At 36.9% G+C, this 12,732-nt stretch overlaps 1 protein-coding gene across 3 annotated transcripts in view; it reads left to right on the plus strand.

Moving 5' to 3' along the window:
- Positions 1-12,732, plus strand: part of MGAT5 (mannosyl (alpha-1,6-)-glycoprotein beta-1,6-N-acetyl-glucosaminyltransferase) — a 102,943-nt gene that overhangs the window by 31,637 nt on the left and 58,574 nt on the right. For all 3 annotated transcript variants that reach the window (XM_021397944.1, XM_021397945.1, XM_021397943.1), the window contains 2 exons: positions 2,369-2,536; positions 12,335-12,411. In XM_021397944.1, the coding sequence (XP_021253619.1) occupies positions 2,369-2,536; positions 12,335-12,411 (245 nt within the window). The remainder of the gene's footprint in view (positions 1-2,368; positions 2,537-12,334; positions 12,412-12,732) is intronic.

Genomic DNA, 12,732 nt, shown 5'->3' on the forward strand with positions numbered 1-12,732 from the left:
CCCCCAGACCTCACACAACGTTACCAACCAAAAAAGCCCTAGCTAGGTCTGAGTGTACAGGATATGCTCTTGCTTTTTAGCCTTTTTATTTCTTTTAATCTTATCTTCTGATTGCTATTAGTGAGCACAGTCATGATTCCTGTGTTCAAGAGTAAGTACTAAGTTTGCTTGATTTGGCCACTCTTACCCACTCAAAAATTGTTCAGTCATTCATTAATTTTGATTGCACATCTTGTTTGCTTTCTCACTTTTGTTTCTACTTTATATTGCCCTATCAGATCAGTGGATCAAACACTTCCTTTAAAAAGGTTGTACTTCAAATATACACACTAAGTATTAGATTTTTATAGTAGTAAATGGCTGTTTTGCAAAAATTATTTGAAATCTCTGCTTTGGCCCTCTCCTTCTCAGATTAGCCTCCAGGTGCTTTTTTGTTCTGGCAAGCAGTGTCTTATATCAATGTTTTGGTATTACTGTTAAAAGATTACAGTGTTAGCTGTTCTTCTCCTCATGTTTTGTATATGCCTTTGTGTACTATGTTTCTTCCTCACTTTTTCCTGAATATTCCACCTTACCTTTCTTCCTAAATTTTCTTCCCCTGTTCCATGTTTTTGTTGGTGTTAAATCCCTGCTCCGCTCTTCTACCACTGCAGAATTACCACTAAGTGTCTTCTGGACTCCCACTGTGAAACATCACATTTTCATAAATGGTTCTTTTATCTTTCACTCTATTGCACCATGCCAATATTTAAAATTATATCAAGACAGTCCATATTATTAGCACATAAGATTCTAGTCTTCGGCAGACTAAAGAAAACACAATTACAAAAAAAAGCAACCATATTCTGTATGGCTCCACTGAAGAAATAGGACTCCTTTGTATTAGGAGAAAAGAATCACAAGCTTTTTAAGCTTCTTATGCCAATCCTTATTTACTCTCACATTTGCATAAAATTTGAGCTACTCCTAAGAAAAAGTCCAACGTTTTTTATGGCAAAACTACAACTGATGTTGGGACAGATTAATCTCTTTGAATGGATGTAGGAATTTTCTGTTACAGATCAGAAAGTTATTTGATTCTAAAGTTGTAGAAAGCAGAAGGGATATTATACATATATATGCATATGTATGTAATTATGTGGGAAAATAATGTAAATTCATCATACCAAATTCCTTAATCCTGAGACAAAAGGTAAATGAACAAAGAACAATACTTTCATCTTATTTGGCTTGTTGACACTTGAGCTATAGATTTTTAATATGACAGTGGTCTATTTTTTCTCTTGCCTGTAATTCTTTTAACTTACCCAAGTGTTTGTGTTACCTTGAGAAAACTGAACAAAAGAAATAGAAAAGAAAATACATCACAAAACACTTTTTGGGTTGTTATGTATTATGCGAGCTCCAAGTATTACTTGTTGCTTTCCTTGCAAATGGAAGTGCCACATCTGATCAAATAGATAAGCAGAGACAGTCACAAACAGACTGAAGGAACAAGTGTTTTGGGTACATTTCAACATTTTGTACCAGTGCAGAACCTGGTTGTGGTGGAAGAGATGCAGAAGGTTTCCATACTGATTCAAAGCTGTGTCTTTTCTCGGAAGTGGAATTTTGTTTTCCAAATGACTGAGAATCTGACAGACCATTACGTTCTGTTCCTCTAAGAGCTCTTTACTATGGATTTAAGTCTTGTTATTGAAATAGTTAGGTAATACAGCAAAGACTTCCAGGTCCAATATCTCAGTCAAGTCTAATTCTGGCTTTGCTTTTAAATGAAAGTACTTTGTCCTTCGTTTCTCTTTTTTCCAACTTGATAATTTGACAGGTCCAGCTGATGTTGTAGATTGGATGGGCAGTTTTGCAAAAACTGAATGATTTGGGGTGTGTTTTTGTGGTAGAGACAAGTTCTCAGGTTTTTCTTTGGATGTTCTAGTTGGAGAGCATATGGTATGTGTCTATATAAAGGGACGGTGTGTTTGTCTGTGTAGAGCTCTGGAATAGCACCTGAAGGCAGATGATAGGTGCTTTTAAGATGCAGGCATTCATTGCTATTTAAGTAACTTATTACTTGAGCTATTATAAAATATACATTTGCTCTGTTGTTCCTATGTGTATGCCCACATAGGTTCATACTTAGCCTTGAATGTAGGATACATGTGTGAGTTGTACTGTGCTTTATAAAATACATGGGAAGACCAGTTACACATCAAGGGTAGCTTGTATCTAAGGCTGAGCAAAGCAGAGAACAATAGTTCACTGATAAAGTGTGTGTGTGTGTGTGTATATTCCAGTCTCATTCTCATATCTATTTTTGATTCTGTCTGATAGCAGGCGTTCATTATTAAGCAATCTATCTTTTCATTTGTAGATTTGAAGAAAACCCTTGCTGTCTTGTTGGATAATATCTTGCAGCGCATTGGGAAACTGGAGTCCAAAGTGGAAAATCTTGTACTAAATGGAACAGGAGCAAACTCTACCAACAATACTACCACTCCGGCTCCCAGCTTAGGAGCAGTCGAAAAGCTTAATGTAGCAGGTGAGTAGAGCAGTATTTATGGACTGCAGAATCTATATTTTCTCTCTCTATGCTATGGTTTTTTTCAGTTGCAGATATTTGAAATGTCTTAGAAAGCAAAGTTCAGAAGTCTAACCCAAATCAATTGCACTCAACAGCACTGATCTTTTACAAGGTCAGAGAAGACTTTCTATGATAACTTGAACATATTGCAGAAAATAATATTCTCTGTCAAAAAGGTGTAGTCTACTTTATTAATAGTAAATATTTCATGCTTTTAAATGATTGCACATTGGAAAGGTGAAACTGGGCAGACATTTTCTTGCTAAGCTTGATTACTTGGGTTGGTTAGCTAACCCATACAGCTCTGTAATGAGTCTGCTCTGCATTTCTGCTGTATGCACTTTACTGGTTGTTAACAAAAGGAAAATTTTTGTTATGTGTGTTACTGGCTACGATTTTTAAAAACTAATTTCTTACTGTAATAGCTCTTATGATTTGACACAGAGATGACCTACTATAGTACCTTCAACTTAAATATATATTTTAAAAAGTCATTTGAAAACATTGTTTTTTTTCTTCAGTGAGTGGACAGTTCACTAGCCTTAGAGCTTCTCAAAGCATTTCAGTGACCCTGTGTTGGCAGAATGTCTCGCTAGCCTCTTCACCCTTGTGACTCAGTCATGCAGGCTTCCCAGCTGTGAGTGTGGCTGGTACACTGACTTAAGTCTTACCGTTCATACTGCCTGGTCTATTGACCTGTCCTCCTATTAGTTTCTCTGCCACCAGTCAAAACAGGTATTGACTGTCCTGACCATAGTGAAGTCTGACTGCCCAACTAGTGATCTTTGTGGTCCTCAAAAAGAGCACAGAACAGAAGACCGAGGCCAACCTAAGTCTTGCCTGTGCTTGGCTTTCCTAGCAAAATAAATACTAATGTTGAGAGAGTGTGTTCAGATATTGCAAAACGGAGTAGATGTAAGCTTTGGTAGGGAAGTACCGTTGTCGGGAAGTCAGAGAGAGTGGCTGTGAAATGATGACATGATTAAAGCATGCCAGCAGGCTTAAGTGTCTGCTTCTCTGTGTTATCAGCATTTGTTCATACTAGGATGTTCAACACCTATTATCTCTCAGTGAGAGAGGTCTTTTGTGTTTCATTTGCCAAAGAATATAGAAATATGCTCATAGGAATTTAGCAAAGCCCTTTGCATTCATTTTATACTACTGTTTACCTTGCAGTAACTTTTTTTTTCCCTAAGTCTCTGGCCCTTGATAGACTGAAGACAGATTAGAAACTAAAGCAATACAGCACTTGGAGACTGCTGACGGAGTGAGCCATGTTAATACCACAAGGAATACAACACTAGGTCTTAGTCATCCCTGGAACGTGAGTTAGTATAATACTGTTACAGTTTCAGGATTATAAATAAAATGAAAAATGACCCTATATATTTACCTTTTATAGTCGGACAAAAGAGAGATTTGATGCTGCTATTTCAGTAGGTTTGCAGATAAGTGGTAGGAGTAAACTCATGTTGTTGCCTCTTCTTTTGTAGGCAAAGGACCGTTGTTTTTGTCTGACCAGAAAACACATTTCATCAGTTCTTAGAACAAATGAATTTTGTTGTTCTTGGAGTCAATAAGTGTAACAGTTTTAATACTCACAAGCAAACTTTAAGAAGCTTGGTAGAAGTTTTCAGGCTTCAGTATCTGTAGCTTTTTGCTGCCTGGGGCTTGATCTGTGGCAAAGAATGCTATTTGTCTTACTAGAGTTTCAGTTTTTGTCTCTTGATGCCCTAAATTTGAAATGTCGAAGCACCTGTAGTAAAGAGCAAGAACAGAAAAACCTTTAAGAAGCAGTTACTTAACTTCTGATTATATATTGTACTGGTGCCTGTTTGGATGGTGTCACTGTTCTGGATGGATAGCACCAATGGGCTAATCCTCATGTATTTGCTAGTTAAAGTGCTTACTATTTGTCCATTTGAAGCAACATGTGGAAATTCATCAGAAGTACTTCCAAATGGAAGTGAAAAATAGGTTTCTGCTTCTGTCTTCACAGTAGTTTCCTGACAGTAACAAACTGTAGAAGTTACATAGTTACTGCATTGAATTCAGAAAATAAACCTAGTAAGTAAATGTTGCAATTGCCCATGCTAAGTATTGCTGAGGCTTTCATTTAAAAAAAAAAAAGCCCTTTTTTATCTACAAGCTAGGAGAAACAGAAAAATTATTAGTAAGCATTTATCCTTCCAAACCCTGTCTGCAAGTGGAACCATTTTTTTTAGGTACATGCCTGTAATTCAGAAAACAAGAATTGTTTCTGAATGCTGGATGGAGGATTGTGATAATGGAACAATTCTAGTTTAGTTTCAGAATCCAGTAACCAGAATCAGTTGTGGTTTTTTGTATTGATTTTATCTGAATGTAATAAACATGGCAGCTATGTAGCAATGACTCAGATTTATGGACTGCAAAATTCCTTATATTAAGGAAGATTAAGGGCACTGACAATTGGACCATATTGGGATTTCTTTTTTTTTAATTTTCCATATCTATTCACAATATCTGTATAGACAACCAGAACAGTAGTACAAATTAGAATTCTATTTATCATATTTAAATGTACGTTGTCTTCTTCCTGTTCACTTGTATGTTGTTTTTAGCCTAGATGCATATTTGTGTTTGAGTATGGAAGTAGTCCACATAATACTAAAGAGGGTGTGTTTTGAGAAATGGTTGCCAGTTGCAGTTGCTGAAAAAGTGGTTGAAAAATCACCTTCTTTAAAAATGCTGCAGTGTTTCTCAACAAGCTGAGGCCAGAGGATATTTAATTTTGCCCATGCACTTGTTGGCTGTAAAGCATCTGCTGGTCCAGGAAAGTTCTAATGTATAACTGAGAAACTTGCAGGGCTGCTTCTATGTACTGCATGTAAGCTAAACCACCTTTGGCTACCACATTCTCTTGATATTGAATCTGTCATCTTCTTTCTAGTGGGGAAAAAAAAGTAAAACTACAAATTTTCTGTGTACTTTTGTGATATTTTGATATTCTTTCATCGATATCCATATCCGGACATTGAATTGTGACAGCAGCTGCCTGAACAGATCTGCTGTGTGTTTGTTAGTGGGCAGCAGGTGCCTGTAGCTCTATGATGGGGTTAATAAAGGGATACACAGCCTTTACAGCCTCAAATATGTAGAAACAGATGAAGAACATCGCCTGAATCATGTAAATGAGAAAAGACCTAATAAATAATCTTGTTACTTTTTGTAGCTACTTTTAAAACATCTGGAACTACTATATGAGGTCATTTGAAGGGCAATTGAAGATCATCTTAAGCTTTTATCAACATCTTCTATAGGTTTTCTTGAGAAGTAAATGATAGCACCAGTACCAAAATGATGAAGTGGGCAAATTTGTTTAGGAAGAGATAAAACATCCAGAAAGTATCTGAGTATCAAAGATTTAAAATAAAATAAACCAGTGTTCAACAAACAGTATGTAGACTAACTGTGGCAAATGTTGGATAATATGAGCCACAGAGTCCAGAGGTCCAGATGGATGTTGAAATGGGAGGATTTGCAACTTGGAGTGTTATACAAAAATCATAAATTACATCATAAAATTATCAACTCATAAAGGATTGAGCAATGCCTTCTGTGAAGGAGCCTGTCAGTGAAGGAAAAAAAATGCAGTTTTGAACAATCATCTATCTTTATTTGAAGATTAGTAATACAACCAGAACCTGAATTAAATCTGCCTAGCGGTAGCCATCATGGCTATTTATCTCTTGTAACAGCCTAATAGGAAGCCACAAACATTTCTAAAACAGTTTTGGTCAATCCTTTAGGCTCCTGTGGTCAAAGCATAGGCTAAATTTATGTGATAGATATTACTTGGCACAGAGCCCATGAGAGTTAGTGTAGCAGTCTCATTATCATGCTGAAACCCAAGATAGGCTGCTGTTTGGACATTACTTAGCATAACTAAAATTTATTCTTTGAACAATATTTATAACTGTACTTTGGGGCAGATGGACAAACATCCTAGGAATATGACTCAGAGTGCTTAAAATTTAGGGGCTGTGTGGAATTAGTTATTCATCACTTTCTAAAAGTCTCCTTACCCGTTATGCTCTCTGTTTGGCAAGGCATGGAGAAACGTAGTTGTTGTGTTTTTTTGTTTTCATTTTTTTTTTTATTGTTCGACCTCTGGCTGTAAAGTGTGCTGTAGAATTGAGGCAGCAGTGTTGAAATCTGCAGCAGAAGATATCACTTCATAGTGATGTGTGGAGTTCTTGGCACATTAAATGATCTGAAGAAAATCCATCTGGATTATACTCGTTCATGATAAGGTGGTAACGGTGGGAGGAAATGTTGAGGATTTAGCAAGGGCTGTAACTTGGCTCCCTCTGAAGTAGGTAAACTCCAAACTTATGTTTGATTCGTTCTTCAGTTCTCTCAACTTAGAGACCAGAGTCTCTCTCTTCCTTTTTGGATTTTCAGACAACTTACATGTAGAATGTACTGACTGTTCATATCTGTATTTTGTTTAGTTTTGGTGTTTGTAGTGTGTTGCTATATCTGGTTTCTTCCTCTTAGTTTTGCAGAATCTTTCATTGAGAAGTCTGGGTTGATGACTGGACTAGATGATCTTAGTGGTCTCTTCCAACCTGAATGATATCATGATTCTAGAACAAACTAGCTACTCTTTTCTTTTGGTTTGAGTGAAAGCATAATGGAGTGGGAGCTCTTTCTCAAATATTTTTAATCCTAACCCCAAAGGGGTTGAGCATGGGATCTCTGCTCGAGGATGATGAGAGCTGATGGACTGCACAGATGATGTTAAAAAGCAAAGCTGTGTGGCAGCTTGAATAGCTTGAGTAAGATTTTGTGTTCCTTTTTTCCCCCTTCTTTAGATCCATGTGTAAAATTATAAGCATGCTTTCCTTATTCTTCTTCCTTCCTCAGAAACGTCAAGCAACCTTGTTTATTTGACACTGACAATTTTCAACTACTTTTTCAGAACCTCAGATTTGTGAAAGAGTAAAATGTTGAGAGATGTTTACAAGACTTCAGCTGATTGGTGTCAGATGCAGTGAAGTCTTTTTTTCTTTCTGTCTCCTCTGCTTGCATTTGTCCAAGTTTTTTGGAAAAGCTTTAGAGAGATTTGGTAGCCACCTTCTCTGGATTTGCAAGGAATAATATTTTCTTGTTTACGTAAGCAGGTACCAATCTAAACATAGGTGCATAGCAGATAAGAGTTTTTCTCAACTTTAAACGGGAAGCCTTGAGCCACTGCCAGTAATAACACGCTGGGTAAATCTTAAATTACTGTTTTTAAGATGATAAAATAGAAACAGGTAAATGTGAAATCATGGCACTCTCAAGCAGAGCTTCTCCACAGCGCAGCTTCTGTTGCAGCTGAATGGTTGGATCCATGTGACAGGCACAAGATCAGCTTCATTTAGGCAATTTGGTTTTTAACACTAGGGCTTTTCTAGGATAAACCATTGGTAAGTTTCACGGCTTTGTGGGATAGAATTCCACTAAGCATATCTCATCACATAGCACAGTCTCCTTGCACAAAAATAATCAGAGAGTCTGTCCTGTTTTTTTTGTGATTTTTTTTCAGATAAGCAGCGTGTGTGAGTTTTGTGTGAGATTTAATGTAGGTTTTGTTTTTAACTGCAAACCCTTGCTGTGTACTTCAGATAGCTGAGACTAATTTAATTTAAGGAAACTGTTCCAATTCCTCATTCTTTAGAACACTGCTAAACAATAATGGTATTAATAATGAATATGCATGTTACAAAACATTTTTCTAAATAAAGATGTTGACTTAAAGTAAGGGTGAAGGTACTCTTGAGACCGCTGACTTTGTGCTTCCGTGCATGTTCAGTGGAAAAAAAAAATTGTAATTGTCACTATCTATCTTAGATGGTGTAATAGCACAGAAAACTGTGCCAGTCTGGTTGTTTACTAAGTGTTCTTTTGCACTGAAATATATGACTTAAGAAGATTTTAATAGTATGCCTTTGGTCCCATAAAAAAGAGCAAATGAAGGTTCATGTCAAATTCCCCCCTGCTCCCCCCTTGAATGTAGATGGTTCTTGGAGAGCTCCTTCCAAGACTAAGAGCGGTTCCATATCAGGATACTGGATGTAGCATTACTGAATAAGGGAGAATATTTTTAGTGTATCTGTTCATAGCTTCCAGAGCATTTCTAGCTTATGTATTAACATGTTCTGGTGTATAGGCTGTTGAATTCTCTTTAACAACTTGAGTGACTTTAAAGATGTTAAGACTAATTTGGCTGCAGACTTCAGTATTTGTCATCTAAGAGATGATGGCATGGATGCCTGTCAGATATCTGGCACCTTTGTGAATATGTAGCAAGGCAGACTGACAAGTCAGCTTCAGCAATGCTGAAAACAGGCATTTTTATTTAATGTTACTATGGTGAAACGAATGTTTGTCTTCGTGTTTCCATGTACTTCATCCTGCGGGCTTTGGGGTGACATACTGAAAGCTTCTAGGTGGGAAGGAAGACTCAGGTAACTTCATGATCGGTTGATTTATTTCCATGGCTCTTTCCAGTGAACTTTGTTATGCACAGGAGAGGTTCATTTAACTGCAACCATAGCTTATCCCGTAGTTCTGTGCTTGCAGAGGCAAACTTAATAAGAAGCTCAAGTATTGTATGTTGGTTTGAATTTCCAAAGCTGCCCTGTCTTAAGAGGACCGCAGAAGGCTTTTCTTCAGCTAAAATAGCAGGTATAATATTATCCATGGTCATGCATTGAAAAACAAACTAGTCCTCACAAAACATCATGGTGTACCGGACACAATAGGATGTGGGCTGCACTGCTTCTAACAGCCAAGATTACAGCTTTCTCAGGATATGCTTTGCTTGGGCTCATTTATTGTGCCTTATCCATTGTGTTCTTTTTCCACATGACATATAATGGCAAGCAGCTTTTCCCACTTTTCTGAGAATTGTGTGTTTTCAAGCCTTCCCGTTGCAGCACGGTATAATGACTGTGCAGAGGACCACACATGACCATTTTCCACTGCAGCACTAAGCTGTATTAGTAATGCTGAAAGGGGCTGTTAGTGGTCCCCTGGGCTGCATTTTGATTAACCACTTGACTGCTACTTGAAATCTCCTAACATCGCATCGATTTCAGTAGTGTTAATGGAACACAGCAGCACAGCTGGTGTGAGGATGGACTAGCAGTAGGAAAGTTAATTTTCTCTAAATCATACCAATGCTTTTGCAACTGAAGATTCTAAAATGTTAGTGGAAAGCATTTTGTGCTCTGCATTTAAAATTACTGTAACCTTTTGCTGATTTCTTTGAATACATCGATAGTTCTTTCAGCTCACACTGCAAATTCTCTCTCTTACCAGCTGGAGAGGAAAATGTGAATTAAATTCAGAATGTGTTAATTAGCAGGAGAAGAGGAGGGAGATCTTGTGCAAACAAAAAAAAGCTTTAACTGGAGCGTTGCTTCTAACCTTAAATGCCAGATTTCTGAACAGACTTAGAAGCAAAAAGAGAAGATTCCATGAATTGAAGTAAGAATAGCACATTGATTGATTGATCAAAAGCAGAAAAAGAGATGATTACTCTGTCCTTTTGGTACTAAGGAGAGTTCTGCTTTTGTGAGACCTCCTGATAGGAACGTTTTGAGTTGAGGTGTTATCTGTGCTATAGATCATCATGAGGCTTTTTAAATACGCTTTTTTTTTGCTCTAGTCTAAGAATCTGGGTTTTGGCCTCAGTATTCCAAAGTGTACAAGCTTCTGTGTCATGTTAAATTCTTAAGATGTTTACATTCTCTGAAGAATGAAGAGCTGGTCCTTAGAAGGCTAAATAGGCTGCTGGTATCGCAGTTTGCAAGTTCAGTATTATTGTGGCCTTTTTATTTGCTTTAATCAATAGAACTATTTTAAAACTTCTGTGACAAATAAAACACCTACCAGGCAATATTCACTACTGAATAACTATTCATTTGCATCTTTGTTTCAGTTAATGATAACTATTATTCAGCTTACCACCTTTATGCGTTATTTCTAGACTTTCTAACTATATGACAGAGAAAAAATACAACAATTTTTAAGCCTCTCCCAAAACACTTTATTTGAAGGATGTGCATATAGCAAAGGGGCAAAACACGTATGTAGCACTCACAGATCCTGATTTTTTACTGTTGTGTTAGTGAGTGACTGGGAAGCAAACAAAAAATCATTTATCTATTGCAGATTGTTCTTTGAACCATAGTTTTCTCTTGGGGGCTATAAAGCTTCAGTAAAACAAACAAAACTCCCTGACAATGAGATTAATTGTGAGAGCAGTGAAGACCTGTAGCTGTGAAACAGTGTTCAAATAGTGCAATGTCAGAGGCATGTGACTTTACCCAATCCATCTTTACTCGTGCACAGCAACAGAGGAGAAGTACCTTTTCTGGTACAAGGTCAGGTGGCTTTGCTTAGATCTGCCAAGTCAGTCATGCGAATGTGTCAGACTTTGCACTGGAATAACTGATAATTGTTCACAAGTTCATTTTCACCTGCTGTGCACTAGCAATCTCTGATGTGGAGCTGTTAATCTTTAAACAGCCACAGACATTTACAAAGTGAACACATAGCTGCTGTCTAAACATCAGGATGGATTTTCTGTTATATATTGAATGTCTTAGGACCTCACTAATAGAGCACTGCATTAAAAAACACCTGTGAGCTCTTAGATTGATAATATGTTCACATTCACGTTTTCAATTTGTCGATGCGTTGACTTTCAGTGTACTAATGTGTTAGGAAGATGCTTAATAATTCTTTGCATTACAGCAGTCAGCGAGAATTAAGTTGGCTTCAAAACACCTAAATGTCTGTAGAATGGGAATTAATGTCAACACTCAAAGCTTAAGAGAAAGAATTGTCTTATCTAGGATTGTACTGACTTGACAGTGTCTGTGTTTCGAACTGTTGGCTTAAAGTTCCAAGTTTTTGCTGGAAGGAGGTCTCAGTATTTGCATTTTAATTGCTGTAAATCCTAATTAGGATTGGAAAGATAAAAATAAAAATCTAAGTCATTTCTTAAATACTATTTTCCAACAAAAGTAACATTTATGTCAGACTTAATGGTGTATTTTTCCACAACAGAAAGAAGCTATTACTTCTATCCAGACTTTTTAAACAAAAGTATTCATAAAAAAAATTAGGGTTTGAGTTTTTTCGTCATCTCCAAATGAGGACATGATACCCTTTTAAAGGGTTTTTTGTTTGTTTTTTTTTAGCTCTTTTCATGCTTTGGAAATTCAAGATGTGTAGATTAGCATCCCCAGGGCTCCAATTGCTTTGTCCTCTCTTTGTAATCTATATAAAAGTATGCATTGCTGGTACCTGTTTGAGATGGTCCCAGCTTTCCATGGAATACATAAGATATGCTTACCTCTGATTCCAGTCGAAGGAGAAAACACTAACAGTAGCAAGAATGATAGAAGCCTAGGAACAAAACGGGAGTGAGCTTATGTGGCAGTACAGGCACACTGAGCTAGATGTGCTAGGAAATATTGCCCAAGCCTTCTCTTCCAATATCTTACAAGAATGTTTCCTTTTTCTAACTATAGTTCAGAATAGGTAACGTAGTAAGGATGGGAAAAGAAGCTTTCTTCTGAATTTTAATGTTATAACAAGTGCTACATAGTAGAACTCTTCAGCTGTGTCTGGATGTCTTAAATGGAGAGATTCATTAGGCTATCTGTTAGAACTGTAAAACAAAATTCAGTTATGGTCTGTGTTTCTCTTTAGATCTCATAAATGGAGCCCAGGAACAGTGTGAATTGCCTCCTATGGATGGTTTTCCTCACTGTGAAGGGAAAATAAAGGTAACTGTGGACTCTTTTTAATTTGTTATGTTTTAAAATGTTTATCTTGCTTAAAAACTGAATATACGTTGCAAGAAGTCACTACCCACTGGCGTAAAAGAAAAAAAAAAAATGGGTCAAAAAGATAATGTTTAGGAGCACAAGTCACTACAAAACTTAGAACTTAGACTCCCAGCAGAGAAGTTGTTCTGTTTCCGAACAGAAAGCCATTGTCTTGTTCAGGGTGATGACGTCTATCAATTTACCCTAAAATTTCATTTAGATGGGATGCTTTTAAAAAAAAAAATTGTTAAAAATAAGTAAATAAAACATGATCATAAC

Source organism: Numida meleagris, chromosome 5 (assembly GCF_002078875.1).
Source record: "Numida meleagris isolate 19003 breed g44 Domestic line chromosome 5, NumMel1.0, whole genome shotgun sequence".
NCBI lineage: Eukaryota > Metazoa > Chordata > Aves > Galliformes > Numididae > Numida > Numida meleagris.